At 33.7% G+C, this 27,751-nt stretch overlaps 4 protein-coding genes and 1 pseudogene across 7 annotated transcripts in view; 2 read left to right on the plus strand and 3 right to left on the minus strand.

Annotated features, from left to right (window-relative positions):
- Positions 1-289, minus strand: part of LOC135843019 (uncharacterized) — a 29,765-nt gene extending 29,476 nt beyond the window's left edge. The window contains exon 1 of the mRNA XM_065360741.1: positions 95-289. The gene's annotated coding sequence lies outside the window, so the exon portion shown is untranslated. The remainder of the gene's footprint in view (positions 1-94) is intronic.
- Positions 1-16,646, plus strand: part of LOC135845254 (serine/threonine-protein kinase polo-like) — a 149,719-nt pseudogene extending 133,073 nt beyond the window's left edge.
- On the minus strand, positions 2,851-13,494 carry LOC135845256 (bleomycin hydrolase-like). Its single transcript, XM_065363722.1, has 8 exons — positions 13,290-13,494; positions 12,953-13,193; positions 7,425-7,585; positions 6,612-6,764; positions 6,423-6,515; positions 3,950-4,087; positions 3,601-3,852; positions 2,851-3,520 (listed from the first exon to the last, which is right to left on the minus strand). Exons 2-8 carry the CDS (start codon positions 13,119-13,121, stop codon positions 3,119-3,121), a joined length of 1,368 nt encoding a protein of 455 aa, XP_065219794.1. The 5' UTR covers positions 13,122-13,193; positions 13,290-13,494; the 3' UTR covers positions 2,851-3,118.
- LOC135845257 (serine/threonine-protein kinase PLK1-like) lies at positions 13,669-15,478 on the plus strand. Its single transcript, XM_065363723.1, has 7 exons — positions 13,669-13,917; positions 14,033-14,277; positions 14,365-14,562; positions 14,634-14,714; positions 14,836-15,032; positions 15,107-15,189; positions 15,318-15,478. Exons 2-7 carry the CDS (start codon positions 14,066-14,068, stop codon positions 15,342-15,344), a joined length of 798 nt encoding a protein of 265 aa, XP_065219795.1. The 5' UTR covers positions 13,669-13,917; positions 14,033-14,065; the 3' UTR covers positions 15,345-15,478.
- A 4,411-nt stretch (positions 16,647-21,057) lies between the features above and the next one.
- FASN3 (Fatty acid synthase 3) overlaps positions 21,058-27,751 on the minus strand; it is a 40,519-nt gene continuing 33,825 nt past the window's right edge. For all 4 annotated transcript variants that reach the window (XM_065363719.1, XM_065363721.1, XM_065363718.1 and 1 more), the window contains 6 exons: positions 27,508-27,711; positions 27,216-27,407; positions 22,317-22,435; positions 21,960-22,223; positions 21,618-21,863; positions 21,058-21,338 (listed from right to left, as the gene is read on the minus strand). In XM_065363719.1, the coding sequence (XP_065219791.1) occupies positions 21,162-21,338; positions 21,618-21,863; positions 21,960-22,223; positions 22,317-22,435; positions 27,216-27,407; positions 27,508-27,711 (1,202 nt within the window). In that variant the 3' untranslated portion in view covers positions 21,058-21,161. The remainder of the gene's footprint in view (positions 21,339-21,617; positions 21,864-21,959; positions 22,224-22,316; positions 22,436-27,215; positions 27,408-27,507; positions 27,712-27,751) is intronic.

The raw sequence follows: 27,751 nt of genomic DNA on the forward strand, positions 1-27,751 counted from the left end.
AGAATAGAAATTCAAGTATCAACGTTGTGAAATGTCAACGAAGAAAACTGATCATTTTGATCATGCGATTAATTTTTATAAATTGAGTTCATACCTCTAGCTCTATTTTTCGATGAGGTTATCGATCGAATGCGTCTGTTTATCTACGATCACCGGTATAGTTTTCCTCGATTCAGGGTACGGTTTCAAAATCAATGAAGCGATATTTACTACAAAAACGAACACGAATACGAATTATTCAATGAGTATTTTAACGAATGCACGATTTTCATACATAAAACGTCGACTAATTGCACCAGTTACGACAGAGTTTACGTTAGATTTACGACTACGCGTACGAAATAGCACCGGTTCAATTTGTAGGAGTGTATAGGTTTACATTCCTACGCAACGACTTCAATTTTAAACTTGCAGAATCTTGTGTAAAAGTTTTCAAACTGCCAAAATGTGCGAATCGAAAATCGAACGTTACCATTATCTACGCCTTTTTCGTTCAGATTATCATCTCTTATAAATGATCGATTCGATTAATTTTCCCGCATGTAGGAATTCCTGCGTATGCAACTAATTTAATTTATATCTACTACTACTTAGGCACCGTTATTACTATTGTAGCTATTTTAATGAACAGCGAATTAAGAATCAAGTAATTGATTGAAAATCTACTTGTAAGTTGGTCTGTAAAAAATTGAGGAATCCAAGTTATGGGTACTCGAAGTAAAGCCAACGCAAATGTTATTTTATTTGTGAGTTATTACGAACATTAACAGTTTACCTATATTTGCAGAAACTGTCTAAATTGAGCAAAAAAAGAAAAGTATTCAGCTAAATTATACCACGAAAATCATGACAGTGGTTGATACATAGATATCATTAAAGTAGATGAAAATGACGAAATTTTTTTTAACATTCATGGTAAATTAGCGGATTTTGCGTTAAATTGATCTAAAGTGAAGTAAATTACAAAAAACATGAAAAAATTGTTTTCCGTCATAATTACTTATAAATTCACTTAAATCACAATAAAAGTAGGTACATAGGTTTAGTTATGTGAAAAGCAAGCGAAAGTTGCTAAAATATTGTCAAAATTATGCAAAACAATACCTACAGAAATATTCTCATCTAATTTTTTTTTTAAATCTCATGAACTTGCTCAAAAATCATTAAAAAAAAAAAAGACGCAAAAAATTATAAAATTTTGCAAATTATGTCACAACATTAAAAGATTAAAGTTGCTTAAAATGAAGAAAATTAATTAGAAAATGTTTGAAAAATTGATGAATATCATCAAAAAAGTGTGAAATAATGTTTCAATATTTATAAGAAACTCTCAAAATTTACAAAAATGAAAAAAACAAAGTACATTTCAAAAATTTTTCAAAATACGAAAAAAGTGAAAATTGCGTAACTATTTTTTTTATTTTTACATGGCTGAATTCACTTGTAATCATGAACTAATACGAGGTTATTTTATTTTATTACTTACCTTACCTACCTAATATTGCGAAGATGATAAAAATGAAAAAATTCAACAAAATGTTCTAAAACTGAAGATGAATTAGCACATCCGGTGGATAATGAATAATGATTTGATCTGATCAGATCTATAATTAAGTACATCCTGGGAATATCCGGAACTGATCAGATCTACTCAAGCGTGATTAGCAGATCTAATAATTTTCCACAAGAGTAACATGAAACATTCGTGAAATATTGCAAATGTTGCACAAAATATGAACGGAATAGCTTGAAATTATCAAAAAAAATCTATTAAATTGGAGTGAAAATGGCTGAAAATTGAAGAAAAAAATGTACCTATTTTGATGCATTGATACAAATGATACATAGGTGGTACATCTATGTGCAGGGTGGACAGAAATATCGATCGTGAACCCCTGAAAAACTAAAAAAGCTGTCTGCTAAATATTTCGGTTGGTTACAGTGAATGATAATAATGATAGCATATGATTGGTTGTTGGACTGAGATGATAACTCTCCACCAACCATATACATCTATTTCACGTTGCCAACCTATATTTTTAATGAAAAACTTTCTCTGGGGTTCACGATATATCTGTCCACCCTGTACTTTGACCTGTACATATACGTAATACGTATCCTACTTATGCAATTAATATTTTAGGCATCATCATTACCAAAATTAGAATATTGCATAGGCAACACATTCCCCACTTACGAGTCCGAATTCCGATATGTCACATATTAAATATGTACTTGAAGGAGTGAAACGAGAAACGTGTAAACCCAAAAATCACTACACCTCTGGCTCTATATTGGGGCATTTGCGGTTATGAGGATTGCATACTTACTCTGTGTCCTATGTCCTGTTATTACTATTTTTCATTTTTTTTCAAAATAACTTGAGATAGAAGCAATTTTGGAAGTTTCTCATAATAACAGATAACTTGATTGAAAAAGGATGAAGTAAGCATTCAATTGGCACAATTTTTTTCGATGAAACTCGAATGACATTTCATCCAACCAAGTCTTTATAAATAACTTCCAAAATTGCTTAATTTTCAATTCATTTTTAAAAAACGATAAAATATCGATAACAAAACACCAACCCGGAGGACATGTAATGCAATCCGCACAAACGCAAATGCCCAATTTTAATGAGCTGGTGCTCAACCAACTCAACACTTTCAAAGCGTTGAAGAATTAACAATTAAACGAAGTATCAGGCATGATTACTCAATCGATGTGGTCTGAAATCACCTTCAAGTTTTATTTCAAGAAAAAATTGATCATGTTATTTAAGGGGTCCGCAGGAATTTCTCATCAATGTTATCTGACACGTGAATCAAAAAATTATAAGAAAACAGTACGTACAAATTATAAACAGTTCAGTGTAATTTTTTAGAAGAAATAATATACAACAGACTTGGCATATATGAATAGAAATATTTGATTATTTTAAGGTTTCCATAAACTAACACAGCCATCTTCGCTGAACGAACATAAATTCTTCAAAAGAAATAATTTACAACGCACTTAAAAATATAAATATAAATATTCGATCAAATTAACAAAGCCATGCATTGAAACAACATACAAAATATATCTTACTTAATGCGAAAGTCATCATTCATCTAACCTAGCGAATACCTGCTTTTTTCAGAAACTCTTCAGTACTTCCTCCACTCGCCATCATCTCCGCATACTCTAGCGCGAGTCTCTTCATGAATTGCTCCGCACCTAATTCTCTTCTTCTAGCTAGCTCTTCCTTTTCACTCTTTTCGTCTTCGAATATTAAATAATCGTAATCATTCTCATATTCCAGGGGTTGATTGTTTCGAAAATAACAATCCTCTTTTCTAGCTACTCCTTCCTTTTCACGCTCTTCGTCTTCTAGTATCAAATCATGACATTCTTCGACATATTCCACGAGTTGAGTACATGGCTCTTTTATTTTTAACGACTCGTCGCAAAGTTTTGCTAAGGATTGGACCGGTTCGACTACGTTTCCCAGACAGTATTCAGTTTCTAAACAAATCCTCTGAAAAAGAGAGCATACAAAAAAAAAAGGTTTATATCATAGCGAAAACTCGAATGTACTCTTTTTCTCAGAGAACTTACTTGATCATCGACGTTGAAAACAGGTTCAACATATTTTTTGTAAAAATCTAAAGGTGTTATTGGTCCTTTCGATTGGTACTGTTTAAATTTATCCAAATATTTCCATGTAAATATCAAATCAGGAATACCGCCCATCCAAATGGCTATTGTTCCGAATATGTTAAACATCTTGCCGTCGATTGCACGCTCCAAGTCGGCGTCGCTCTTTCCGTCTTTGACCATTGTACGTAAAAAATTGGCGAATTCGCAAACCTATGAAAAAAAAATCGTACAGATATTTTGAAAAAGTTAAGATTATTTTTCTTTTTTTGATGCCATATGATGCGTGAGGTGAGGAATTTGGCGTTACTTTTATCGTTAGCCTCGAATTGAGTTCATCGCTGTGTACCGGATCGTCTGATGTGGGGAAATTTTCCTCCGGCATCAACCCGTATCTAGTGATTAAATTTAAAAGGACGTTCCATTGTTCGCCCTCCTTTATCGGAGTCTGTAACGAGAAAAATGTGTGATTTATTAATAGCGAATTTTGAAAACCTTCGTACAGCCATAATCGACCAGTATCCTGAAATTACTTTAGATTTTCAGAATTTCACATTGTATTAAAAAAATTAGATTTCAGATGAAATTATTAAAATTTCTCTCAGAAGTGACCAAAAATCCAACAGTTCTAAAACTGAACTCCTTAAAAATAACCAGAACTTTCAAGAGTCAAAAATTATAAAAAATAATTCACATTCTGAAAAGTAACCGAAAATATTAAAAAAAAAATTACCGAAGCTTCAAGTTGAAAAAGATTTCAAAAAAAAGGTGACCAAAAGTTTTGAAAAAGCATGGAAGGAATTTCCTCAAGAGTGCAAAAATTGATCTACATTTTCAGAAGTAATTAGAATCGCAAAATATAGAAAGGTGACTAAAAGTTTTAAAAAAAGACCAGACCACCACAAGGTCACGAAAACTCGTCGTAAGATCAAAAAAAAAATGGAAAAGGTGACCGTAAATTCAAAAACTACAAAAAGTTCTAGATAAAAATTGAGCACTCTCAGAAGTTCAAAATCCAAAAACTATGAAAAAATACTTGAAAATTCCAAAAAGTCACCAAAAACATTAAAAATGACAAAATACATACTTATTCTAAAGAAAAAAGGATGAAACATCCTCAGAATTCCAAAATTGAAAAAAAAAATTGTCAACAATTTTTCAAAAAGCAACTAGAAATCATGGAAAATAGCAAAACTCTCAGAAATCACCAAAAAAACAGAAAGAAAGTGATCGACAGTTTCAAACAAGACAACGCCTTCAAACCGTCACAAAAACTCTGAGTGAAAAAAAAATCAAAAAAGTGGCTAAAAATTCCAAAAAAGAACAAGACTTTCAAAAAGTTCAAAAATTACCGCGAATTCTCAGGTCAACAAAAGCTCTAAAAAATGACCAAACATTCTGAAAAAAGATTGACCTCCTAAACAGTTCAAAATCTTATCAAAGTCTCAGAAGTAACCACAAAATATTTTTAAAAAATGAGAAAACGCTTCAATAAAGACCAGGCGTCCAAAAAGTCATAAGAATTCGTGATCAGAAGTCCTAACAAATAATTAAGCTTCAAGAGACCAAAAACTTCAAGAAATGACCCAGAATCTTGAACAATAATCGAAGTCTCAAAAGACATTAATAAAATGAAAAGTAACTAAAATTTCCTAAAAAAAATTATAAAAATCCTCAGGATTCAAAAATTATCAATTGAGACCAGAAACTTGAAAAGTGGCCAAAAGTTTGACTAAAAAATTCCAAAACATGAATAATAACCGACGTTTCAGAAGTCTTACAAAAATATAAAAAGTGATTAAAAGTTTCAAAAAGTCATAAAAACCCTGAAAACAAATCCAAAAGGGAATCCAAAAATACTAAAAAAAAAAATGGATAACAACTTCAAAAAATGACCAAAAATACATATTAATAAATGACCCAAGATTTGCAAAAAAAAAAACAACAACACGAAGTGACGACAAAAGTTTTAAAAAAAAAACAATCCTCCAGAAAATCACAAAAAAAAAAACAAAAAATGAGCAGACATTTTTAAGTCACAAAAAATTCACAAAAATTGACCAAAAATTCCAAAATTTATCGAGCTACCAAAAGTGACTAAAAATCTCATTAGCCTGCATTTTGGGCTAAAATTCAAAAAAAAAATTTAAAAAACGATCAAAAACGCTGAAAAAATGACCAGAAATGTAAAAGAATATCAAGAGTCCAAAAACGTTTAAAGGTGACCAGAAATTTTCAACGACCCGTGTGTTTCAAAAAATTGCTAAAAACTGTAGAATAATGATCAAAAATTCTACAGAAGACCAAGCCTCCAAAAAGTTGGTAAGATTTCTTCAGAATTCAAAACAAAAATTTCAAAATGACCAGAAATCCCGAAATGGGAAATGGAACGATCTTCTGAAGTGACTAGAAAGCTCATAAGGTGACCAAAAAATTGGCAAGCAAAACGTTCAAGGGAATAAAAATACTGAAAAATGAAAAAAAAAAAAATCAAAAATTCAACAGAAATCCTAAAAAATTACCAAAATTTTCAAAAACACCAAAACCTAGGCTAAGGGTTCAAATGCGACGAAAACTCTCAAGAGTCGTAAGAATTCCAGAAGTGACCAATCTCACAAAAATAACCAAAACTTGAGCGTTCAAAAATTCCACCCCCCCCCCTCAAATTTTGATCAAAACTTCACATCATTATCCATGTTTTTTTTTTTAGAATCCCATCGAATGTAAATATACACAATTGTACACCAAATAAATAACGTGAAAAAATATCACCGATATCTTACAGAACGCAAATACGACTCCAATCTGCCATCGACAGGTTCGTTTTTTCGGGCGGTGTGGACAACCAGCTTAAAAAAAAAATAACTACGTTCCATCTGCGAACATAAATTCGTAAAATTCAAATGAATATCATAAAATACACATCCGTTGAAAAATCTTCACCAAATTCGTTGCCGGTTTTTTCAACATACCTTATCCCAGAAAGAAATAAATGGCTGACTGAACTTGAAATCTTCCAATTCGTATTTCTTGTTGAACGGTTTTCGAATCACATTTAATCCATCGAATATCCAACATCTTCCAGTAGATTTCTGACTGGTTCCCGGTTTTGTTTCCGCTTCGATCTGTCGGTGCAAAAAAACAAACACGAAACGAGGGTTAGAAAATAATAAGGTTAAAAAACAGAAAAAAAATACAAAAATCGCCAAAATTTGCAAAAAAAATTGATAACGATAAAAACTAAAAAAAAAATAATAAACCAAAAATTCCAAAAAAAAGTCTCAGTTTGTCAAAAGTAACCAGGAACTACCAAATGTACCTAACTTGAGGATTCAAAAAAAAAAAAAAAAAATACAAGCTCAGGAAAATTGACCAAAAACTCTCAAGAGTCCAAAAACTTTTCAAAAGTGACCAAAAATTTTCATCGACTGAAGTTTTGAAAATTGTTATAAACTACAGAAAAGTGATAAAAAATTCCATTGAGTAGGTACCTCGAGACAATGTGAAAATAATTGAAGCCCTCCCACACACACCACCTGGAGGGGGGGGGGGGCTGGGACCAAACTGATTGCGGGTTTCTTACTTATTAGGTGGGTATAGACACTGTAAAAAAATTCTGATATCTACGTTGGTATTAGGTATCCAGATTAACTCTTCGGAAAATTGAAAAAAAATAAAATTTCGAGTAGGTAAACCTAATTTTTTTGGAATTTTGAAAATTGACGTGTGTTAAAATACATATGACATTAATTGGGTATCATGTCACACTACTCATCGATACGTACTTTAAAAGAAACCTGAGGAATCGGGTCTTGAACTCTGCTATTCGATATGCGTTCTTTTAACGGTTCGCTTCGTGTGCAAGCGTTCTGAGCCAAAATATCTATCGGATCGTTGTACTCATCGAAGGCAAATTTCATTTGATTTAAACAATTTTTGAATATCACTGAAACAAAAACAAAACATCAACATTAGTTAGAAAAGAATTAAACCAATACAATTGATTACGATCTACATCATTAAAATAGCTCAGAAGGGAGGGTAAATGAGACACAATTCAGTGAATGATACACCTTGAATAAAAATGTAGCATCTCAACCCAAAAAAGGAGGCAGGAGGGGGGGGGGGGATTTTCAAATGCAGCCAACATTGTAAGATTCTACACAAGAGTGCTCGATTCCAAACACAAAAGATGCCGTTATAAAAAAATTTCGAGCGGAATTTCCGCTCCCAACCCAACCCCCTCCTCCTGTAGGTTTTCGGGTTAGAAAATTGAATTGCTTTGATGAGTGTGATAGGGCACCTTGCCCAATTGGCCAAATCGCAAAAAAGTCGAGCTTTTGGTAAAAAGTTTTATTGGAAAATGAAAATTTCCAAGAAACACAAATGTGACGTTTCCAAAAAAAAAAAAAATTGAATACTTACATGCAGAATTTTTTTTAAAAAAATTGACCAAAAATGTGTGTCAAAAACATTGAACAAAAGCACTCTTTCAAAAAATAAAATAAAACATGAATTAGAAAAAAATAAAAAAACAAGATTGAAAAAAAGTCATCTGGCAGTTCACAAATTCAGCGAGAATCAAATCTTGTTGACAAAAATGCCTTTGTTTATAAAGAATGAAGAAAAGAAAAATCTATACCGCTAAGAGAGGATTTTTTATCAAGTCATAAAATCTTTTCGGAAATCCAGCCGAAATATGGCACAAAATTTAGCGAAATTGCGAGCTTTCTGGTAGGGGGTAACTATTAACTAATTATAAAAACATTTTCGCCTCAATTCACGAGATATAGCATAGAATTTTCTTTTATTTTGGGAAAAAATGAGTATTTTATCACTTCATTATATGAAGAAGAACAAAGAGAGAAATAGTGAACAAAAACACAAATCCACAGCGTAAATGAAATGAAAGACTGAACTCGTAAGTGAATTTGCATTTTTATTTACTGTTTTTACTATTTCTCTTCATCTTTATCTTCATATTCCAATATGTACCTACTATGTACACGAATACGTATTACGTACTGATTGTCGGACACATACCTAACGGTCGCACGTGGCCATTTGGGCATGTTTTGCCAAGTACCTACCTAACGTTACTAACATTGTCAACTGGGCTCCTTTTTCATAGATTGTTACTTCGTTTCCCTAATTTGGCAGCAGAGGGGGACCCCCTCTACATTGAGATTTGAACTTATCAAAGTGGATTTTAAGGTCGTGGTGAGGATGGAAAAAAATTGAAAAAAATTCAAGGTCATTGAAACTATAATTAAGTATTTTTACTTTGAAAATTTCAAGTGGATCAGTTGAAAACAGCCTGCAATACTTACCATAAAACTCATGAAAAACTTTATTTCATCTTGGGAATTCTGGAGTTGAAAAAATCAAAGGTGTAGCAAAATGTTCAAAATTGAAGGAAATACTAATTTTAACCCCCTCCCTGCACCCTTTAGATAAAAAATGAACTGAATCAGCCGATGGAGTGCATAAGATTTCAAATGTCTACTCTTTTAAGAAACCGATTTTTCCTGAATAATTACAAAGGTTCATCGGGGTTGAGAAAATAAAAAAAAAACCAAACTGATAATTTTGGCAACAAAAAAAAACTTTTAACTATGACAGTTTATTCAAAAAAAAACAGAACTTTTTTATAATTTCGATAAGAAACGGACCTTTCTGATCATTTTGGTGAAAACATGACCCTTTAAGCAATTTTGTGAAAAAAGGACCTTTATGACCAAAAATGAGGACTTCTTGATATTTCGGACCAAAAATTAGGATTTTTTCACTATTTTTGCAGAAAGTGAGACTCTTTGATAATTTCAGGAAAAGTACTTATTAGACCAAAAACTGGTACTTTTCGACTAACGTGGAAGTACTTTGACTAAAAATGAGATTTGCTAACAATTTTGGCAAAAATAAGGACATTTCAATAACTTTGCCAAAAAATTTCCTGACGATGCTGATAAAATGTAGAACCTTGACAAATTTGACAAAAAAGGAATTCATTTGGCGATTTTTTTAACAAAAGGAGAACTTTTGACTATTTTAACAAAAAAGAAAACTTTTCAACAATTTTGGAGAAATTAGGATTTTCTAACTATTTTGGCAAAAAAACAAGATCTTCTATGATAGTTTAGGCGGGGAAAAAACAGCACTTTTTCATAATTTTAGCACAATACAGATCCGTGTTGGACAATTCTGGCCTAAATTAGGATTTTTTTACAACTGTTACAAAAAATGGAACTTTTTGGCACTTTTAACAAAAAAAAAAAACAAGACTCGAATCAAGCAATTTTGGAAAAAAGAAAGATTTTAATAGCAAAAAAGAGAGCTTTTGACTAATCTGACAAAAAATAAAACTTTTTGACAATTTTGACAAAAAATTATAATAATTTTGGTCAAAAATGAGACTTTTGACCATTTTGACTTTTGACAAAAAAAATGAAACTTCTTGACAATTTTAGCAAAAATTAGTATCTACTTTTGAATAAATTTAGCAAAAAATGAGACTTTCTAACAATTTTGGTGAAAAATGAGGATTTTTTGATAATTTTGGCAAACAATGGAACTTTTTGACAATTTTGGCAAAAATTAAAATTTTTTACGCAATTTTGACAAAAAATGGAACTTATGACTATTTTGATAAGAAAATGAAAATTTTAGAATCAATTAGAACTTTCTAACAATTATTGCAAAAAATGAGACTTTCTGACACAGGGTATCTAACGGATTTTTATTTGAAAAAATCACTACTTTTTCCAATCAAATTTTCAGAATGCCATCCACTCGACCCCCCCTCCCCCCCCACACACACACACATTAACAAAAACTGGAAGAAAATTTGTAATTTTAATCAGAATTATTGAAAAAAAACAATACAAATTAACGAGCTTATTACATTCGTTATAAGACAAGGTGTCAAACAAAATTTCAAAATAAAGAATCAAGACTTCAGCAGGACATTTTTTAAACACTTAAGATTTTATTTAAAAAAAGGAGCCAGGGGGAGGCAAAATTTTACATTAGAACTTTTCGCTTTTAGTTTTCCAATGTCTTCAACATCTCAAGATTTTTTTCAAGCAAGCGGATGTCGAAAATATAATCTTATCATTTCAATTTATGATTTTTTTTTCACGTTAAAGGTTCTTGCTCATGTAATGAAATTGGGCGAATAAAAAACTTTTTTTTAACAAACCAAATTTTTAATTTCCAGAGGGAGGTACATTACTTTGCTTCAAAATTTTGAAATTTAAATGATTTTTTTCTTTGAAAAAATTCAAAACTGAAAAAAAGCAAACGAGCCAGAGCGAAGCGAGGGCAGAAGCGTTCAAAAATTCATGTTTCGAGAAGTGAAAAAAATTTCTTTATGCAGGGAGGAGTTTATTTTTCTGATTCAAATTTTGAACATTCCTTGAATTCGAACAATAGCTTTTCACGAGGAAAAAGAGTGAACAGCCCGAGCGAAGCGAGGGCAAAAGCTCTCAAAAATGTGTAATTCAAGCTCTAAAAAAGTCGATATAAATGAGCTCTTTTCTACGGAATAATGATCGAGAAAAAGGAACGAATTTGAATTTTTTTATTTTTTCACTACCTTTTTAACAAAATTCACTACCCATTTTAAAAATCACTACTTTTTCACTACTTTCATTACATGCACTACCTGTTAGATACCCTGTGACAATTTTGGCAAAAATAATGATTTTGCGACTATTTTGGCTAAAAACAAGACCGTTTATGAGATAAACAGAAACCAGCACGTTATACGGCATTTTAGATGGAATACAGCACTTTTTGACAATTTTTGCACAACATGAACAATTTTAGCTAAAAATGGAATTTTTTTACAATTTTGATACGAAATGATTCTTTTTTTTTTTTAGCAATTTAGAATAAAATCAATACTATACTTTTTTTTGGAAATGGCGAAAATCGTAAGTTTGTGAAGAATTTTTGCAGAATACTTATTGATTTTTTTTTTGGATTAAAGCCGAAGAACAGGATTATTTTGCATTTTCGTCAAACCCGTAAATTTGTAGACAGCTAAGGTAAAAATCAATACTTTAGGGAGTTGAGGGGAAAAATCGAGTATTTTTTGCTAAAAAATCAAAACTTCTTGAACAATTTTAATTTTGGAAAAAATGAAACTACCTATCTCAGAATTTTCAGTCAATTTTTATCAAAAAAAAAAAAAAAAAAAAAAAAAGGCCTTTTTAGATATGTACATACCACTTTGCTTACGTAAGGAAAGAAGATTTTTTTTTACAAAAAATAAAGTCCGAAATTGCATACACGGAGTTATACCCAATAAATAAAAAATTTCCTGATTTCAGAGGGAAAATTTAGAATTTCTCAGATATTTTCATAGCTTTTTCAAGAGGGCGAGATTCCGTCCCTTCACCCGGTTTTCCAGAAAATGGACACCCTGCTTAAACGAAGACCTCGAGAAAAAGGTGCATATTTTTATGACAACTACTCGATATTATCATGTTCAAATGAAAAAAAAAAAAAAAACAGATTGCTGCGATAGAAATCCCGATCGATGTTATCAATTTCATCTGAAAACAACGAGTAAGTACTGGAGGAAGAGAAAATATAACGAAGCTTACAGAAATATAATTCGACATAATAAATATCGCCAATCGATTCTCGCAATCTTCATCCATAAAATCGACCTACAGAGAAATTCTGATACAAATTTCAAACAATGGACGAAATATATAATATGTCAATGATTAGTCAGAATAATCGATTCAATATACGCTTAGTCAGAATCGCTGCCAATACCATCTACAAGATACCTGTACGTTGACGATTGACGAATTCCAAAAATAAAAAACATGCAACTCGAACGAGAAAATTGAAAAATTATGATGCTGTAGAATATCTACCAATCGTATCCAGCTTCGACTTTGATTTTCAATGCAGCTCAATTCTGAACCAAAAGGAATAAATCAGAACGTTATTTGAAACACATTTTGTGAAGGAATCGTTGGTTGAATTGATTCGAGAATATTGCAGGTTCGATCAGGCATGAGCAATATACAGTGGGCATTTGAGAATTTAGAAAAAGCTTCGCCGAAATCGAGTTACTTTACTATACGTACATGTATAGTGATGCCATTTTGAGACACGACACTTTTGAACGTACGTTTAAATGAGATAGATCTATTCGAATAGATTTCTCTTCAATTCTTCATACTTCGGGATCTCTCGTACCCATACCAAACTACATATCTATCACTTCTCTATCTTTACCCTTCTTAGATCTAGGTGCTCAGGTACTCTCGTCGAAACATAATCGTAATTTTACCTTCATACGGATCGGGTTCAGAGCTGGGTTTCGGTGTGGATTGGGCAGGATCGTCTTTAATGTTTCCCATACTGAGAGTGTCGCTGATCGTATTATCTTCTTTGGGGGTATCAACTTGAGAGCTTGGTTTCGGTGCGACTTGGTCAGAGGTATCTTTACTGCTATCCATATTCAAAGTGACCGGTTGTGCGAGTTCTGTTAACAAGCTGCAATATACCGCTGTACGTAAATGAAGAAGCGCCTATCAGATGACATATGAAAATGGAACATTATATAAATTATGTGAGTGATAACTGATAAGTAAATAAGACGCGATTTGATACAATGCTTTCATTACCTTGCAAAGAGAACTAATCAGAAGAACCACTGCGCCGCAATGAATGATTTCACTTCGAATGTATGTAGATTTAGAATGGAAACTCCGGTTTTATTTGTTTTTATCGACGATTCTTCATTCGAAACACATGAATAATAATATTTATACCTTCAATAAATGAAGATGAAAGTGAAATTTAAAACACGAGGATGCAGAAATGAGAAAGCACATTTTTCTTGAATCATGAATGAAGAGGTGTTATGAATGATGTGTTAGTGTTATCATTATCAATCACTCTACAGTCTGTTGAAGGAACTATGGAACGCGTCGCAGTGATTGGCTACTGGCTAGCGCGTTTTGTTGCCTTTGCTTACTTTTCAGTTTTCAGACTTTTCTTATCACAAAATTGACTTTTTCGTCTTCGTCTTTTTCATTTATTTTCAATTTGTCGGTGTCGTTTCAAGTTTCAGCTTCAGCTTAACTCATATATTGATTGATTTGTTTTATAATCTAGTCTAATATTTATTGTGGGGTGTAGTTTTAATTATTAGGAACGGCTCATAGTAAAGCGGACGACGTCGTTATTTCTGAAACGATAATAGACAGAAGTACGAATACCAGATATGCCCGAGGAAAGTTCTACGGCAAGGTAAGCCTTTGTTCGCTTATTAAACTATTTTACGTACCTATATCTTCTAGATACCATACCAATAATGTTAATTTTGGCTACTCGTGATTAACGAAATGCTTTATGTTGTGTTTAGGGAGATTTCGCGAACTTTTACGAAATCAAAGATATGGCTACCGGTCACACGTACGCCGGAAAAATCGTATCGAAAAAGTTGCTAACGAAGAGTAACCGAGAAGTGAAACTGACCCAAGAAATAAACATCCACAGAAGCCTCAATCACAAACATATCGTCGATTTCCAAGCTTCTTTTGAGGACGGTGAATTCGTCTACGTCGTATTGGAATTATGCCAGAAAAGATCTCTTTTAGAATTACACAAGTAAACTAACTCGAACTGTTCTATGTAACCTAATCGTAGATGAGCACTTTGTGTAATATTTCGTAACTATTTCGTTTCATTTTCTAGACGCCGAAACGCTTTAACCGAACCGGAAACCAGATACTATATGAAACAGATACTGGACGGTGTGCTGTATTTACACGATAATGGAATTATTCATAGAGATTTAAAACTAAGTAACTTATTCTTAAACGATGATATGGAGATGAAAATCGGCGATTTTGGATTCGCTACGAAAATCGAATACGAAGGCCAACGAAAAAAGTAAGCTCGAAAAATTACTCGGTGGTTTTATGTGTACGGTTTTTAACGGTTATTTTTTTCTCTCATTTCAGCATTAGTAACGTGGCTCCTGAAGAACTGAATATGAAAGAATTTGGCTTGAAAATAGATGTTTGGTCTCTTGGTTGTATTATGTAAGCGATTTCTTCACTGCATTATGAGCGATGTATTTTTTTCATCTAGAATATAATTAGGTATGTCGAATAATCTCGATGAAATTGTGTTTTAATGTGTGTTTTTTTTTTTTTTGTAAAGGTACACGTTACTCGTTGGCAAGCCTCCTTTCGAAACGAATTCTTTACGAGAAACCTCCGAACGTATTAAACGCTGCGATTACAAAATTCCTACTGAAATCAAAGCTCCTGCTGCCAATCTAATCTACTCCATGTTATTACCAGATCCAAAGAAAAGACCCACAGCAGAGCAAATCATCAGCTCTGATTTTTTCAACGGTATTTGAAACTCGTACCTAGGATTCTGTCTCAGCTCGAACGTGTTTTCAACTGACGCATTTTTTTCTTCGCAGATTATATACCTTCCAAACTGCCTGTTTCGTGCTTAACTGTTGCTCCTCGATTCGATTCTAAACCGTGGCTGAAGTCAATAATGGTGAGATTATTTTTTCAAATATTCGGTAGAAATATTAATCGACTCATTAGATTTCTTGAAATTTTGAGATTTCTCCCCCCCCCCCCCTCCAACATTTTAACCGAACGTAATCATTTCATGATTTTCAGGAGGTGAAAACAGTCCAGCTTTGGTGAAAGCTAAAGCAGGAACCGGAGACGTTGAAAACAAAGCCGCAGGTATCATGGCTACAACCGGGGAATGTGAAGATCACCTCAGAATGTTGCACACGCAATTAAAAATACTTTTGGAATGCAAACCGTCGCATTGCCAAAGTGAAGCTGGTGAGTATTTGGTCATCTAACTTGACCCCCTTTCATAATGAAACAACCTCGACTGAAAATTTTTTTATTACAGAGGAATTAACCGATCCTGCTGTTCAACCGTTCGTCTGGATCAGTAAATGGCTCGATTATTCCGATAAGTACGGTTTCGGGTATCAATTATGCGATGACGGAGAGGGCATCATGTTCAACGATAAAACTCGTATTGCCTTATTGGCTAATCAGAAGTAAGCCCGAATAATTTCCTACTCGATGTCAACGAATTCCTTCGCTAATCGCGAGATTTCCCACAGGGACGTACATTACATCGAAAGAGACGGAACCGAGAATTACTACACGATGGATAACACGCCGCCCGAGTTGGAGAGAAAAGTCAAATTACTGTCGTATTTCCGAAGATACATGAAGGAATCCTTGATGAAAGCCGGAGCCTCGGTCCAAGCACAGGAATCAGATTCTCTAAGTCGTCCACCCTATTTGCACACGTGGCACAGATACCCATCCACTGTGATTATGCAATTGACCAATGGCACGGTACAGGTGAGTAAAAAATCCAACCCTAAATCAAATCTTAACTTCGTAACAGCTCTCTTCTGCACCGTTTTAATATTTTCTTTCACTTTTCAGATGAACTTCAACGATCACACCAAGATAATCTTGTGTCCTCTGATGGAGGCAGTCACCTACATCGACACCGAGAAAAATTTCCGTACGTATAGATTTTCGACGATTTTGAAAAACGGTTGTAGCCCAGGTCTTTCGTCTTGTTTGGATTATGCTGCTAAAAAAATCGAAAATTTACTCAAAAGCAAGTAGTATTATGTGTTCCTTGAAATTTGATTTTAAAGTGTGGTGTTTTCTATCACATGATTGTATTATACTTTAAAATTATGGTTCTGTTTCTTGAATCGTCCTTATTCCCATGCCTAGACATATGTACACTGTGATATTCAATTTTCCATTTTCGCATGAGACTACCTAGTCGTATTAACTGTACCTTTTTGCAGTCGATTTTTTTTTACTTTTGTTCTTTTCAGTACTATTTTTATGATTATCTTTTCTACTTAGAAGCGTAACAGTGTGAAAGTAGTTACCTATTATTTTAGTACTTGCATTTTTTAAAAATAATATAGTCTTATCGTGTCGAGTCCATTATGCCTGTATGTTTTTTTTTTGGTATGAATTTTAGATGTTTTGGGATCTGTTTCAAGTTCAATCTACCGAATGTTTTTAATTTACGATCGATTGAAGTTTTTTGACAGGTTTTCTCTGTAGTTTCTTGACCACGCCTTATTTTGTCAGCTTGCAATATTGAAAAAATAATGGGTTCGGTTCGGTGATCGAACATTTTCAGTTGTTTTAACGTGGATTTTTCCCATTCGTTTTTTTTTTTTTTTTTTTTTTAAATTATTATTTCATTACATATTTGTTCATTTTGTGATAAGAGTCAATTTTGAGAATTTGAAAACATTTTTCAACCTAAGCTCTAAATTTTTTTTTTTTTTTTTTTCGTCCATTTCTTTGATGAGTGTCAATTCTGAATTCAGGCCTTGTACTCGGTTACTTTTCAAGGAACCAAGTTACTGAAGTTATGGAAAGGAGCTTTTAGTTACCAACTAGTGTGTTTTTTTTCAAAAATTCAATTTTTCAAAATCATGATTCTACTTTTTGAAAAGAAAAAATGAAGAAATAATATCGATTTTCTCTAAAAATAGCAAAAAAGCTTGGCTTTGGTTACGATTTCTAAAAGTGTAGTTTCTGATCAAAAATTGATAAAATTGCCCCAAAAAAATAATATCTATGTATCCTGAGAGGTTGCAAAAAAGTCTCACACTTTTTTGACAAAAGTTTTAAAGAATACTTACTCATCGTTTTTTTACAAAATGGTTAAAAAAAATTGTATTCTATCTAAACTCACTTTTTTGTTAAAAGTGATGAAAATTTTTAGTTTTTTGTAAAAAATTACTGAAAATTGTCGCTTTTTTGAAAGAAATTCTGATGAATAAATTGTCGAGAAAACTGCGCTTTTTAATACCTGAAATGGTCAAAGACTCGAATTTTTTTCCCAGAAATTCTCAAAAACACTTGCTTTTTTGAATTTTGTCAGGGTCATTCCACGTCAATTGGACCAAGAAGTGGTAGGTGGGTTCGGCGATTTTTTTGAAGTTTTTCCTGTGGAAAGACCTTCCGAAGGGATGACCAATGGCGCAAATCGCAGCCTTCTAGCTCATTTTTAACGGCAGCCAGGGGGTGTCAAAGTTTTCAGTGAACCTAAAATATCATCCATTTCAGCAGTGGATTGCTCGATAACCGCGATACCTACCAAAATGGTACTTTTTCCCATAGTTAGGGGTTTTGAAAAGTTTTTTGGTGATATCATAAAAATCAGTGTTGCCACTTTTTTTCGTATAAAAAATTAGCTCAAAAAGTTTCAAAACGTAATTTTCATATCGTTCCGACTCTCAAAAATTCTGAAAAAAATACATTATGGACAAATGTTCATGCTGAACAACATATCAAAAAATTGGGATGGTAACTTGTAACGAAGTCGATTTAAAAAAATTTAAACTTTGCTTCTTGGTCCGATTGACGTGGAATGACCCTAAAAGTGATGAAAATTTTTAGTTTTTTGTAAAAAATTACTGAAAATTGTCGCTTTTTTGAAAGAAATTCTGATGAATAAATTGTCGAAAAAACTGCGCTTTTTAATGCCTAAAATGGTCAAAGCCTCGAATTTTTTCCCAGAAATTCTCAAAAACACTTGCTTTTTTGAATTTTGTCAGTAATTTTTCAAGCAAAAAGTGCTCAGCACTCTCATTTTTTGAACAAAACTTGGCCTGAATTTTAAAAAATTTTCGGTTTTTATAAAATTTGCTAAATAATCTTGTTTTTGCATGAACTCAATTTTTTACTAAAAAAATGCTAGAAACGTTCAGTTTTTTGTCTAAAGCGCAGAAAATAATCGCTTTTTCGCAAAAAAAATCCAAAAAATAGTATGTCAAAAAAGCTTTGTCTTTTGCTGTCTATAACAGTCAGTCTCGTTTTTTTTGGTCAAAAATTATTAAGATGATTTAATTTTTCTTCAATATTGCCAACGTCTTGATTTTTGCCAATAATGAAGCGGCGTTGAGTAGGAAAAAATTAGGGTTTTCAAAAGTGACCTTGAAAATTTCATGCCCATGCACAGGGTGTCCACAAATTGAAAAACCGGTTTGGTCATAAAATTCAAACTGATTTTTTATGGACTAATGTATTCTGCAATAAGGAGACAAAAACATGATATGAATTTTTTGAAACCGGTTCATTAATTTGCAACCAGTTAACAAAAAATACCCAAAAATTGTAGATAGAGAAAAAAACTTGGAACAAAAGTTGTAGGGCGTGAAAAATTACACAATTCTGTCTAATCACATTTTGAAACCGGTTCATTGGTTCCCATCTAGCAACCAGTTTTTGACAATCACCTAAAAATTAGAGAAAGAGAAAAAAGCTTGAAACAAAAGTTGTAGAGCGTGAAAAATTGAACCATTTTCACTGATCTGATATTGAAACCGGTTCATCAATTTGCAACCAGTTATCAAAAATTACCTAAAAATTGGAGATCGAGAAAAAATCTTGAAACAAAAGTTGTGGGGCGTGAAAAATTACACAATTCTGTTCTATCACATTTTGAAACCGGTTCATTGGTTCGCATTTAGCAATCAGTTTTTGACAATCACCTAAAAATTAAAGATAGTGAAAAAAGCTTTTGAAACAAAAGTTGTAGAGCGTAATAAATTGGACCATTTTCGTTGATCAGATTTTGAAACCGGTTCATCAATTATCAACCAGTTATCAAAAATTACCTAAAAATTGGAGATCGAGAAAAAATCTTGAAACAAAAGTTGTGGGGCGTGAAAAATTACACAATTCTGTTCTATCACATTTTGAAACCGGTTCATTGGTTCCTATCTAGCAACCAGTTTTTGACAATCACCTAAAAATTAGAGAAAGAGAAAAAAGCTTGAAACAAAAGTTGTAGAGCGTGAAAAATTGAACCATTTTCACTGATCTGATATTGAAACCGGTTCATCAATTTGCAACCAGTTATCAAAAATTACCTAAAAATTGGAGATAGAGAAAAAAGCTTGGAACAAAAGTTGTGGAGCGTGAAAAATTACACAATTATTCTGTTCTATCACATTTTGAAACCGGTTCATTGGTTCCCATCTAGCAACTAAGTTTTTGACAATCACCTAAAAATTAAAGAAAGAGAAAAAAGCTTGAAACAAAAGTTGTAGAGCGTGAAAAATTACACAATTCTGTTCTATCACATTTTGAAACCGGTTCATTGGTTCGCATTTAGCAATCAGTTTTTGACAATCACCTAAAAATTAAAGATAGAGAAAAAAGCTTTTGAAATAAAAGTTGTAGAGCGTAAAAAATTGGACCATTTTCGTTGATCAGATTTTGAAACCGGTTCATCAATTTGCAACCAGTTATCAAAAATTACCTAAAAATTGGAGATCGAGAAAAAAGCTTGAAACAAAAGTGTTGTAGGGTGTGAAAAATTACACAAATCTGTTCAATCACATTTTGAAACCGGTTCATTGGTTCGCATTTAGAAACCAGTTTTTGACAATCGCCTAAAAATTGAAGATAGAGAAAAAAGCTCGAAACAAAAGTTGTACCTGGAGCGTAAAAAATTGAACTATTTTTGCTGATTGGATTTTATAAATGGCTAATTAATTTGCAACCAGGTAACTTTCGATGGCTTGCTGCGAATTAATGAACTGGTTTTAAAATCTGATCAGCAAAAATAGTTCAATTTTTCACACTCTACAACTTAAGTTTTAAACTTTTTTCTCTATCTTCAATTTTTGGGTAATTTTAATAACTGGTTGCAAATTAATGAACCGGTTTCAAAAAAATCATATCACGTTTTTGTCGCCTTGTGTAGAATACATTGGCCTAATAAAAACCAGTTTGAATTTTTTGACCAAACCGGTTTTTCAATTTGTGGACATCCTGTGCATGGGCATGAAAAAATTTTCAAAGTTGATTTTGAAAGCCCCTATTTTTCTCTACTCAACACCGCTTCATTCATCTCGCTAGCTCTTTCCACTTATAGAAATAAAAGCCACTGAGCACTACTTTTGTGTCATACTGTATTATTCAAGATTTGAGAAAAAAGTTGAAAATTGGATTAAAAAATAAAAAAAATTATCAGTTTTGGACTATGGTTATTTTTTAAATCTGTGCCTCATTTTGAAAATTTTCAGAAATGTAACTAAAATCAATTGAAAAATTTGAATTTTTTGAAAATAAAATTGTCGATTTTGGAAAAATCCTCTCAGAAAAATTTTATCGGGTAACTATTTTTCTAGAATATAACCCTTCCCAGGGTATTCACTGCTTTTTTAAAACTAAGTGGACCTAGGAATGACCTTGAAATTCAATTTCCAAATTAATTTTTTTTTCAAATGGAAATGTGTAATTTATTGAATGGGCTACTTCCTCGTAAAATGCGAGTTTCAGAAGTAAAAAAACAGATCTTGGGTAATCTCCAATCAATAATACAGAGCAATTTGAAGAAACACTTTATTTTCGACTTAATTAACTAAAATAAATTGGCGGATGTATTTCAGGATGGAATCAATCAAGTTGGATTATTCGATTCGCAAGCGATGCTTATTGCTTCGAATTTGCAACGAGTGGTGTCATTTTTCCTTCGTTCAGATTGTTTTTGAACATTAGCCTTTCGTGGTACACAGTTCCTTCGGTGATCACATCTGAAGTTTTCTTATTCTCTAAAATAGTGAAGTGATTTCCTTCGACGAAATGTACTTTGACCGGTGTTTGGAAGAACTGCGCAGAATTCATGAAAAAAAAAACTCAGATTAAAATTCAATTCAATTTCTCAAGTGATCTGATCTAATAGCCCGCAGAGTCCAGCCAACAAAAAATGTTCATTTGGCTGGCATTATTTTCGTGTGCGAAAAAGTTCAATTGGATTTCCAAAGTGATTCAAATTCAATTAGTTTTCACAAAGTAGCACAACAGGTGAAAGGTAAAAATGCCAGCCAATTGTAGTTGATACTTGGTTTATGGACTATAATCAACTACTTAATGGAAAAAATAATTAACCTGTGATAAACTGTAATCGTCAGCCATTTGTAATGATATCTCCGTAGGTCTAATTAAAGTAGTCGAAGCTTTCAGGCAATTTTCAGGTAATCCTACATAGTCTAATACAGCTTTAATACGAAGGTATCCGGCGGTCATCAATGCTCGTTGGTAACGTTTACTGTGTTTAATTTCAGGCGGTGTTAAACCAATAACTAAATCTAAACGAGAATTCCAGTCAGGTAGTTGATATAATTGATCGGCGATCTAAAAAAAAAAAAAAAACACCAATATTCGTTAATAAAAGACAAACCACCATTGAGATAGGTACCTACTAAAAATATAAAATGAGATTATTTTTACTTCGCTCGATGCTTCGGGCCAAATTAAATCCAAAAATCTAAGAATCAGTTTAACTTGCACTTCGTTATCGATTTGATCGGTCGTTGATATGAAACTTAATTTAGTAATAGTTTTCAAGAATTCGGGCGAACTGTCAATTAACCATAAACGACCAACTCTTCCTTCTTCTTCTAATAGTCTGACCACTTCTAATGCAACCATACCACCGAATGAGTAACCAATAATGTGGAATTCTTGGTTGGGTGGTAATCTGCTGGTGATGTGCTGTAAAAGAGAGGGAAAAATGATAGAATGCATCAAATAGGTACCTATGTGTAAATGCGGAAATCTAGATAGGTATAGGTAAAGTTTACGTACCACCATTAAACTCTTGGCTATTCCTTGGATGGTTTCGGGAGGATCTTCGTAACTGTATTGTAGGCAGAGCACTTGGAGATTTAGATTGACACCCAAGGGTTCCATGACATTTGCAATACCTGACAAAGAATTTGAAATTCAATCAATCAATATTTATTTATTTCTAAAAATATTTCGAAATTACAAAATACCCCCCCCCCCTATGCGCAATTACGCGAGCGAGGGGGCCTCCATGGTAACACTGTTCATGTGAAAAAAATTTAACAGATGGAAGGAGGAGAGAAAAAAAAGAGAAACAAACAAAACAAACCAAAAAATGAAAAATTAATACGTAATTAAGCAAATGAAAGAGTATAAAACAAAACTAAGAGCTAAAAATAATGAACACACAGGAAAGTTTAACGGCAAATTCATCTATCATCCCAGAATAAAAATGAGTGCATCTAGAGTGGAATAACAGGACCTCACATACTATAAGCAAACAGAAGGCAGACATGTGACATAATACTACCCAGTAGTCCATAAGGTGTTTTTGCTCTCCATAACCACCAGACTAGTGCCAGCTGAGAGCCCAAACCTCTACTCATCACTGCATTAAACAGCTTTGGCAAACACCACAGAGCCTAAGCACCAGATCTGTCTAGTCAGTACCTAGGTAGGGGAGCAATGGTGTTATCAATTTCCCCCCTCTCATTCACATAAACTCTAAATTTGGACCTAAGAGCATTCCTTTGTATATACTTACCTAGTTAATTGCCTGGACTTGATAGAGTTTTTGAATAGGCAGAATTTCTAGTTTTTGAAAATCATTTTTTGTACTGTCCAGTGTCCCCCCTTGTTTTACCTACAATGCTCATAACTGCCCATTTTTGTAGAATATTGATAGGTTCTAAGTGACAGTCTGCTGCTCCCCCCCCCCAGATGAACAAGCCATACTGAAGCACAGATTGATAGAAAGCATAATAAATTTTTACCATGTGTTGAGTGCCAAATGTTCCCACTTAGCACTGATGAGATTGTCAGTGGCCTCGACAAAAGTATTGACATGATTTTACACGATTGTTGATTGAAAAAAGTCGAAACATTACACAAAGGGGTTAATCTAACTAAGTTTATGATAATTGATTAAAAATTGACACTATTTTCAAAAACTATGATGAAAATGCTGATGGTTGTCATTGCTGTCTACATTTGTATCTACAGTCATGTGCAAGATTTCAATATATTGTAGATACCTTTTGTAGACCCATGATTGATATCGAAATTTAGGTTGTCTTGTTGATCAGAAGTTGATGTCGACTATAAGATCGACAAAAGCATCTACAAAATTTTGGTCTTGAATAGTTACTTTTGTCGATCTAATAATAAACTTTGGCATCGGCAAGACGACCTGAACTTCAATATCAATTATAGGGTCTACAAAAGTATCTACAAAATGTCGTAATCGAGTAGATACTTCTGTAGATCTTGTAATTGACATCAACCATCTGGTTAATATTGGTGAGAAAGTTGATGTCGATTACAAGATCTATAAAATATTTTTAGAAATTTTGAAGTATTGCCAACTCATTTGTCGTTGTCTAAGTAGACAATACAATAAGAAAAAGTTTTCAAATCCAGAATAAGATGGACTGAATATTCTTTTAAGACCTCTCCACTCAACAGCGGCAATGGTCAAGTGGTTAGAGAAAGAATCAGAAGTGTATGGCAACCTGGGTTCAATCCCTACTCAGGGCAACTTTTTTTTTCTATCAAAAAATTTTTTAGGGTGAAATATTTTTGAGAATAAGTAATTTTACTTGAATCAAAAAAAGAGTTTTAGGCACATTTCGCACATTATCAATCAAAATTTGCTTCTTTTAGACTCAAAAAAACAACACCAATGTTGAGACCTTGTCGAGACAAAAAATGAAGGGAGATGACAGTCAATTTTGATATCGACTTTTCACTCGTCATTTATCGATATTAGTGTCAACAAATGTCATGTTGACAAGTGACAGATTAGAGATCTCATCTTTTCCATCGACTTTGGCATCGCTTGTGCTACGTGGGTTGTGCCAAGAAGCAAATCAAATAGTTAGTTTTCCAAGTTTAGTTTGTAAGTATAAACTCTGTTCTTTCCAGATTAATTTGGAATCAATCATTATTCCGAGGTACCGAGTTGACTCAACTTGTGACAGGGGCATGCAGCCACATGGAGCCCCACAATCCGGGCTTTCATGCATGTAGCACCTAGACCCCAGGTCAGGGGAAACCCTATAGCCAAAACTTAACAATTTTGATTTGGACAAATTCGGTTTTAATTTATGTTGCCAGAACCAGCCTCCCAATAATTTCAAATCTTCATTAATAAACTTAATATATAGACACTGGACCTGCGGAGTAAGACAACCAACTGCAAGCCGAGGGGAATGGAAATGGTAAAGAAAGTTTGTGTAGGGATAATTTATCCCGCTGAGTGCTCTTGGCTGCGCTGTACTTCAATCCGCAGGCAACGGGGGAAAGGGATGGTAGTGAGTTTTGTGTAGAGCGCCAGGGATGGAAGAGCCTTGAATTCAGGGCTCCCGCTCTTGGCTCTGGCTCAGCTCCCCACAAGTTTTAGCTCTGGCTCGCTCTTGGCTCTTGGCTCTTTTTCTTTACATGTGCTCTTTGGCTCCTTGCTCGCTCCTCAATTCTTTCTGACTCCGCTCTTTGACTCTCAGCTCCCTCTTCCAATTTCTTGGCTCCCACTCCAGCTCCAGCTCTGGCTCTTGACTCTTTAAATTAGAACTTAAAATTCGTGAAAAACAATGAAAAAAATGAAAATGTACTGCATTTATTTTCATTTTATTTCTCAATGAGAAAATAAACGTAGAAATTCTTCATTTTCTTCACAAATGTGAGTTGAAAGTTGAATTTTTAATAAAATTGTGCGCGTTTTTCCACTTTTTTTCCTACTTTTAGGGAGCCAAAGAGCCTGAAAAATTTTGTGGGCTCCCACTCAGCTCTAGCTCTTTCCAGGTTAAAGACTCCTTATGATGATGGCTCTCTTGAGTAAAATAAAGAGCTCTTTTGCAAGAGAGCTCTTTATGCTTTTCTGCACTTTCATTTATTTGGCTCTTGGCTCTGGCTCTAGCTCCTCAAAAAATCCAGCTCTTTCAGACTCTGGCTCCGGCTCGCTCCCGGCTCTTCCATCCCTGGTAGAGCCAATTTCTCCCGCTGAGTGCTCTTGGCTGCGCTGTATTTTGCATGTAGTTTGTTCAAGAAATCGACAGCAGCGCAGCCAAGAGCACTCAGCGGGAGAAATTGGCTCTACACAGGTTTTTTTGGCAAGATGGCTGCCCATTGGTTGTCTTACTCCGCGAAGCGGACAGGTCCAGTGTCTATAACTTAATAAGATCATCTTGATTTTTGCCCCTGTTTACTAAAGTTGTATCGTCCGCAAATCCATATAAAGTCCCATTCAATTTTAGTTTAAAAATGTCATTAATGTAAATTAAAAAGAGGATTGGTCCTAGTATGCTGCCCTGCGGTACCCCATGCACTACAGGTAAGAAATTCCCAATTTTATTCCCAACTTTAACAGCTTGAGTTCTTCCCTCCAAGTAGGATCTAAACCAGTCATGCTGCACGCCCCTTATCCCGCAGTTCCAGAGCTTCTGTCAGGCCTGGACCCACCCACTGAGTTACCCAGAAAATCTTGGTGGGTCCCGACTTATTTGGGCCAATGAGGTAAAAACTGGGCCGCTTAAAAAATTTCTGAATGAATTTTTATGCTTAGTGTCCTGCACTTTAAAAAATGGGAGAAAAAATTTGGCTGATTAATTAAGGAGCCCAAAATCAGGGGCGAATGGGATATCTCGGTAGACCACGTGTTCTATGGGTCCAGCCCTGGCTTCTGTAAAAGAATCCCAACATCAACCTCGTCAAATGCCTTACTGAGATCAAGGTATGCTGCTGCAACACTATCACCTGCATCTAGACCATTGACTACCTCAGTAATGTGATCAAACAGAGCATCATTGGTACTCTTCCCAGACAAAAATCCATACTGCTGTTTTGAAAAGAAATCTTTTGAATGCAGGAAATTTAAAATTCGATTTTTTACAACTTTTTCAAAATTTTTTGATAGTACTGAAAGAAGGGAGATCGGTCTGTAATGTTCCATAAATAATTTACTCTTGTTCTTATGAACAGGGACAACAATGGTCCTTTTCAGAGACCATGGAAATCTTCCTTGATTTATTGATTTGTTTAAGATGTCAGCAATAACTGGTGGAAAAATAACAGAATTTTCCTTAAAACAGTTTTGCCGGAATGTTAACATGTTCCATAGATGGTTTGTTTGGGAGACTTGAGACCTCAGCATGAATCTCATCACATGTTACTGGAGGGAACCCCAGGCTATTTATAATTTTCCTGGCTGGGTAAGCACTATTTGTTTCAAGGTTTTGGAATTAATTTGAGATTTTATAAATAAAAAATTTATTAAATACATTTGAGACCTTAATTTCATTTCCCTCAACCAAAACCTCCTGATTTATTCTAATTTTTGTCAGTTTTTCTTTCTGCTTCCCCCTGATCAAATCTACATATATGTTTCCAGTTTCCAGTACTTCCTTGGGTCATTTTTACATTTCTCCAAAACCCCAGAATGGTAGACCAATTTATCCCTCCGACTCTGCTGAACCACTAATTTTAACATTTGTTTATACTTACCTACTCCCGAGTAATTTCTAAATTTGTGAGATTTTTTAAAATTTTTTTATGAACCAACTGAGAGGGAGAAGAATTTGAAAAAATTTGTGAAACAAAAATAATGAGCAGATTAAATTTTATCACAGATCAATGTTTGGATCTGATCAGACCCATTTTCCCTCTACATTGACGATGATTCCATCAACAAAAGTGTATACATACCTTCAACTCCTGGAATAACGAACACAGTAGGGTTAGTTCTGGTGGATACTTCTTGAGTAGATCCATCGTCAGCAAGCGAGGGTATTCTGACAATAGGTTTAGCAGCTTTAGTTTCATCGCTGACGAGACGCATAAAGTAATGCATTCCTAATTCACTAGGTTGAGTGGAGTCGGTGGGTTTTTTGGCAGCTCCTACGATATTTTAAAAACATGAAAAATTGATAAAATTGCAATTTTCTTGTAGACGAAGTTTCCACTTCCATATAGATCCAATTGTCTTAGGTGTAGGTACCTGATGCTTCTGTTTTATCTTCGCTTTCAGCTGCTGCTGCGATTTCGTATAATTTAGCGAATGTTAATCCTCTGATATCTTGAGGAGTTAAGAATACTTCGAATTCACGTTCTAGCGTTTGTTTGATTTCTACTCCCATCATGGAGTCCATTCCAAGTTCAGCCAGGGTCGAATGTAAACTTACTGTTTTCAAATCTCTTAAACCTAGGAGGAAAATTCATCACATTTAGATGTATAAAAGTAG

This window comes from Planococcus citri, chromosome 4 (genome assembly GCF_950023065.1).
Source record: "Planococcus citri chromosome 4, ihPlaCitr1.1, whole genome shotgun sequence".
NCBI classification, from domain to species: domain Eukaryota; kingdom Metazoa; phylum Arthropoda; class Insecta; order Hemiptera; family Pseudococcidae; genus Planococcus; species Planococcus citri.